This window comes from Hypanus sabinus, chromosome 4, assembly GCF_030144855.1.
Source record: "Hypanus sabinus isolate sHypSab1 chromosome 4, sHypSab1.hap1, whole genome shotgun sequence".
Classification (NCBI taxonomy): domain Eukaryota; kingdom Metazoa; phylum Chordata; class Chondrichthyes; order Myliobatiformes; family Dasyatidae; genus Hypanus; species Hypanus sabinus.
The window spans coordinates 130,569,812-130,575,811 of NC_082709.1; the positions used below are offsets into that span (position 1 = coordinate 130,569,812).

At 40.1% G+C, this 6,000-nt stretch overlaps 1 protein-coding gene across 4 annotated transcripts in view; it reads left to right on the top strand.

Annotated features, from left to right (window-relative positions):
* LOC132393207 (TLR adapter interacting with SLC15A4 on the lysosome-like) overlaps window positions 1-5,599 on the top strand; it is a 46,346-nt gene extending 40,747 nt beyond the window's left edge. For all 4 annotated transcript variants that reach the window (XM_059968175.1, XM_059968173.1, XM_059968176.1 and 1 more), the window contains one exon: window positions 4,348-5,599. In XM_059968175.1, the coding sequence (XP_059824158.1) occupies window positions 4,350-5,237 (888 nt within the window). In that variant the 5' untranslated portion in view covers window positions 4,348-4,349 and the 3' untranslated portion in view covers window positions 5,238-5,599. The remainder of the gene's footprint in view (window positions 1-4,347) is intronic.
* The last annotated feature ends 401 nt before the right edge of the window (window positions 5,600-6,000 follow it).

The window sequence follows — 6,000 nt, forward strand, 5'->3', positions numbered from 1 at the left end:
AGAGTAGCTGTATGGAAAGGTTTTTGAAAAAATCATTGTGTGTGTAAAGTCACCCTAGTGGCAAAAAAGCCAATATAAGTGAGAGCAAGCAGTCAGGTTTGATAAGAATGATCAAGGAACATCAAGAAGAATGATAGAAAGACAGGGTGAACTAGAATCCATCCCTCAGCCTACAATTTCTGCAATGAAACTCGTTCATCTGCAACTTGTTGGAAATACTTTGTGATTTAGAAATCATTTGTAATTTGAAAATCTCTTGTGAGTTTGAAATATGTTTTAAGAATTCTATTTAAATTTCAATGTATATTGTAGGTTTTCGCAAATAAAACAAAGTGAGGTGTTTTATGTTTAATGAATCCAGTAACACATTTTATTGAACTCCAAAACCTACACACAAAAATGCACTAAAACTCCTTACATAATAATGTCATCACATCAGACAAGACTCCTAAAGTGAAACCCCAGCTCAATGTTGGTGGTTGTGAATTATGTACATTTCTCACAATTACATCACTCTGCAGTATCACATAAATGAAATATGTTTAAACTGCTCCTCCTTGGTATGGAAGGAGGACCCACTGCTCAAATAGGGGATGTTAGCAACTAAACCTGCAATGGAGAACAAAAAGAGAAGTAATCTGGCCTTTGGAGAATAGCTGGCTACAGCATAACATAAAAGGATGTTGCCCGGCCTAGAGGACCTGAGTTATATGGAAAGATTGAATAGGTTAGGACTTTATTCTTTGGAACATAGAAGACTGAGAGCAGATTTGATAGAAGTATACAAAATGATGAGGGGTATACATAGGGTAAATGCAAGCCAACTTTTCCACTGAGGTTGGGTGAAACTATAACTGGTGTTCATGAGTTAAGTAAGGGTAAAAGGTGAAAATTTTAAGGGGAACATGAGGGGGAATCTCTTCCCTGAGAGGGCTGTGAGAGTGTGGAATAAGCTGCTGGTGCACGTAGTGTATGCAAGCTTGATTTCAAAGTTTAAGAGAAGTCTGGATAGGTACATGGATGGTAGTGGTATGGATCCAGAGCAGGTCAATGGGAATATTAAGTGGTTTGGCATGGACTAGATGGGCTGAGGGCCTGTTTCTATGCTCTACTATGACTATGATTTCAATGCTAAAGTCTGATATTATTCAAGGCTATGAAGTAGGGGAGCTGAAAGTGAAAATTAAAATTGTAGTAGGCATAATGGAAATGAAGTAGAATGCGCAATATGTAAAGTTCCTGTACAGATGTATGAAATCAAGCAAACAATAGAATTAGCTCTTGCCCTTACCTACCACCCCATGAGCCTCTGCATCCAACATAATACCCTTCATAACTTTTGCCATCTCCAAAGGAATCCTACCACCAAACACATCTTTACCTCCAGAGATTGCACCCTACATGATTCCTTTATCCAATCATCTCTCCCTACTAACGTCCCTTCTGGCATCTATCTCTGCAAGCAGCCGAAGTGTTACACCTGTTCATTCACCTCCTCCCTCATCTCCATTCAGGGCCCCAAACAGCCCTTCTAGGTGAGGGAACACTTCACTTGCAAATCTGCTGGGGCTGTCTATAGTGTCTAGTGCACCTGAAATGGCCCCCTCTAGTTGTGAGACCCATTGGAAATTGGGGGACCACTTCATCGAGCACCTCCGCTTCATCCACCAAGAGCAGAACTTTCCGCTAGCCAAATATTTTAATTTCATTTCCCATTTTCATTCTGACATGTCAGTCCATGCCTTCCTCTTGTGCAGGAGCAACACTTTTTATTCCATCTGGGTAGGCTCCAACCTTATGGCATGAATATTGATTTCTCCATCTGGTAAAAACAAATCCCTCCTCTCCCTTCTATTCCCCACTCTGGCCACTTTCCTCTTTTCACCTACTTATCACCTCCCCCTGGGTCCCCTTCTCCTTTCCTTTCTCCTATGATTGATTCTCTTCTCCTATCAGATTCCTTCTTATCCAGCCCTTTATCTTTCCTATCCACCTGGCTTCATCCATCGCCTCCTTCCCCTCTCGCCATCTTTTTATTCTGGCATCTTCCCCCTTCCTTTCCAGTCCTGAAAAAGTGTTTCAGCCCAAAATGCAATTATTTATTCATTTCCATAGATGCTGCTTGATCTGCTGAGGTACTCCAGCATTTTGAGTGTATTGAATAGATGTAGACAGAAGTAGCTGTTGTCTTTGTCAGCTTGTCCCAGATTGCACTAAACTAGCACTTGTAATAGGAACACTGGATGCTTCCTGTTGCAGTTGTATAATAATAATAATAATATTATTATAACTAACAACTGATGCAATTGACAAACCTATTCAGAGAAAGCTCGAATGACACTTGGAGTAGGTTAAGTGGTCAGCACAGCATTGTGGGCTGAAGGGCCTGTGGTATACTATACTGTTTAACATTGGATAAAATGATCAGAGTGAAGCTTTATAATCAACCCTAGACCTATTGGATTATGTTGAAGCTTTCAAATCTGACTTTGCTGAATTGTCAAAACTATTATACGATAGATGTGCACTGTCAAGTGACTGTGGGAGGTCAGGGGTTCGGTAGTAACTAAGAAACAAATAAAAGAGAACAGATTCTCCTAGATACTACTTAATCCAATGCCATCGCACCATCTTAACCCATCTTACTCTCGCAAAATTCTCATCTACTCCCTCCAGATACTCGCACTCATTCACACACAATTTTGTGAGCAGTGATCTAACCAACCATTATGTCTTTAGTACATGGAGGAAATTGGAGCATCTGTAAGAAATCTGCATGGTCATTAAGAGAACGTGTAAACTCCACACTGATAGCACTGGACCAGGATTGGAATCAGCTCTGTGGTGTTCTGATATAGCAGTGCTATGCAACTCTCCTTTTATAATTCCTTATTGTGTGAAAATGTAATTGTTGTGATGTTCAAGAGTGCTGAAAGCACAGGCAGTACTCTGTTACTTCACTATTCCTTGTGTTCTTATTGAGATGAAACGCATCATCTGGTTTTTAATTCATGGGAAAAGTCATAACCAAAGAATCCAACATTCATGTTCCACCAAACATCATAGAACACCAGGAACTTGATGTCTGTCTTCAACTTTCCCCAGCATTCAACTGAAAGAACTCAACAACACAATTAACTGTAATCAATAATAAAAAAAAATACCAAACTGAAGACTTACTCGTTTTTTTGTGGCTTATTGATATCCTGAGCAGTTTATCACCCAACATGTGATTGGAAGAGCATAATGACTGGTTTTCAGAATGTTCAGGTCAGTGAGAAACACTGCGTTTCCTTTTACGTTCAGAAAGTTGAGAATAAAATCCAGGCTGCCACTTGAATATAGTGCTGAGCTGCCATCATTCAGATGAATTTGCCAAGCACAACCTTGCTGCTCTTTTGATGAAGAGCTGGGGAGTTTTTCTTAGGTACCTGAGCCAATATTAACATTAAATCAAACACTAAGCGTATACCACAGCACTTTTGCTTATGGTTATGCGCTGAATGCAAATTAGCTAATGTGCTGCATATTTCAACAATGGCTGCATAAGAGAAAAGTACTTTGTTTGCTGAAAAGTATTTAAGAATGTCCTTAGTTTTTGGGGAAAAATTTGTATATTCACTAATATTATATTTGACTCTCCTGGTTTCCTCATGCACAAAATAAAACACCCCCTCAAACACTCTTGCAATGAAGATCAGCAAACCATGTGATATCCTAACTGCTGCATTTGCAGGCTTGCTTTCAGTGGTTCATGTTTGTAGAAAGACCACAAGGCCACCAAGATTTTCCAATCTTTCTGCTTTATTTTTCCTTTCAAAATAGATAACTACATTAATTACACGACACTGTCATGAATTTGCCCGTGCAAATCTTGGCTAAATTACCTTGAAGACTACACTACTTTCATAATGATATTTTACCTTGTTTTGTGTGATCTGCAAATATGGAAATAGTAAAATTGGTTTCCTCATCTAATTATGTTTAAATATGTTGTGAATAGCTGAGGCCAAACCATTGATCCTCCTTGTACTCCATTAGTGAACACCTGCCAATCAATAAAGACCCACTTATTTCAACTCTCAGTTTTCTAGCTGTCAACCTGCTTTCAAAACAGGTCAATATATTATTGTCAATCCCATCTGCTTTAACTCTGCACATTAATTTCTATGTGGGACTTTATCCAAGGTGTTCTGAAAGCCCTATGTGAGCTAGAGGTCATTGTTCTTGTACTGGTTGAGGGCCAGAGACTGAAGCAGAATGTCCTCCTGAAATTAGCATTCTGTCTGAAGAAATTCCATTTGTATATTAGGTGTAATTTATTTTGTCTTTGTTGATTCCCAACAGGAATGTTAAGTGAAGGCTTCATCTGTGGAATTCCGTACTGGAATGAATACCAAAGGGAATGTAGGACTGAGAAGAGACAACAAAACCCATTAAATGATGACATGGTGCATGAGTTGACCTCAGTCAATAACTTTCGGCGTGGCTCTCACTCTGATTCAGCAAATCCGGCTCTGTCACTTCTCGGAAGGTGCAAGTCTTTTGGCAGGTCATTCAGATCGAGCGGACAGGAAAAGAAAATGACACCACTGGTACAGGTCTCAAAGGTGACTCCTATTGCCAGGCAGAGATCCCTGGTGGTAGATATTCCAGGAAGTTCTGGTGTGAGCAAGGAAACGTACTTTGTTCCCTCGTGCTGCAAAAGTATTTGTGACAATTACAATGACCTACAGATTGCTGGAGATCATGTGTTGCCAATTGATTCTGAAACATCTGGCCTGACTTCCCAAAGCAGCCATGAAGCAAACATGGGTCCATTCTTGTATTCACTGGAAATCCCATCACCAGAGTCTCCAAAATTGTCAGAATATCCAAACAAGCCACTCAATAGTGACTCATCTTGTTGGCGCAATAGCAGTGGTAAAGACAAAAGCATCATCCAGCACTCTCAACCACTCACCAACTCTGTTCTCAATGATTATCTTGAGCAGAAAGTTCTAGAAGTCTACAAGCAGTACATGGTGGACAATATGGTGAATAATCCATCGCCAACAAAAATAATGGAATCAGAACTTATAATGAATAATGTTGACCAAATCAGCATGCAGATATCAAGAGAACGGAATATGGAAACTATGAAAGCTAAGGACATTGTTATCAGCTGTTTGTTGCGACTTGCAAGTGAAATACAATCAAATGAGCTCAGTACTCCAATTTTACAGATATCTTCATGAATGTAAACTAGATTTAAACATAACTGAGGATCTCAGCCTTATTGATGTGAGTTCTTGATGATATGGTTAAGCTTAGGCAAGATTGCCACCTGTATCTTGTTATAACAGTCTTCTGGATCACTACATCAAGCCAAGAATCAAAGCCCTTCAGCATTAGCAACCATCCTCTAATGGCCTGAACAAAAACCTAGTCATCAGACTACACCCCTTTCTTCAATCAGTAATCATTCTCTCCAGGAAGAGAAAGATCCGGACTGCTCATCTAAAATCCTGATGCGGAGTTTTGACCCGAAATGTCAACTATCCCTCTGACTCCACAGTTACTGCCTCAATGACGGAGTTCCTCTTGTCGTTTTTATTTTGCTCTTGGTTACAGCATTCTCTTGTGTCTCCAGTTAAGCCTGATCACAGTGTAACAGAGGGCTGCTGGCCCAGTGCTCCTGTCTACAAAGCAACTATAAGTGTGAGATTCCACCCATCCTCTCTGCAAACTGCACAACTCCTCGTAAGTCCACTATATCGTTTCCCAGTGTGCTGGCACAAAGTAACAATGACAGAGATAGAATCGAGTGAAAGATTTTCCCCACCATCTTGTCATATTATTACTAAGGGATCACTGGCTCTTGGAAAGAATATAAGAACGAAGAAATAAAAGTTAGTCTGATACCCTCATGTATCTCACTTGAAGCAGTGGAAGGTAGCTGAAGGTTCATTCTCAAAATGGAGGCTGGTGACTCATGGTATGGCACAGAGTCGGGTGTTA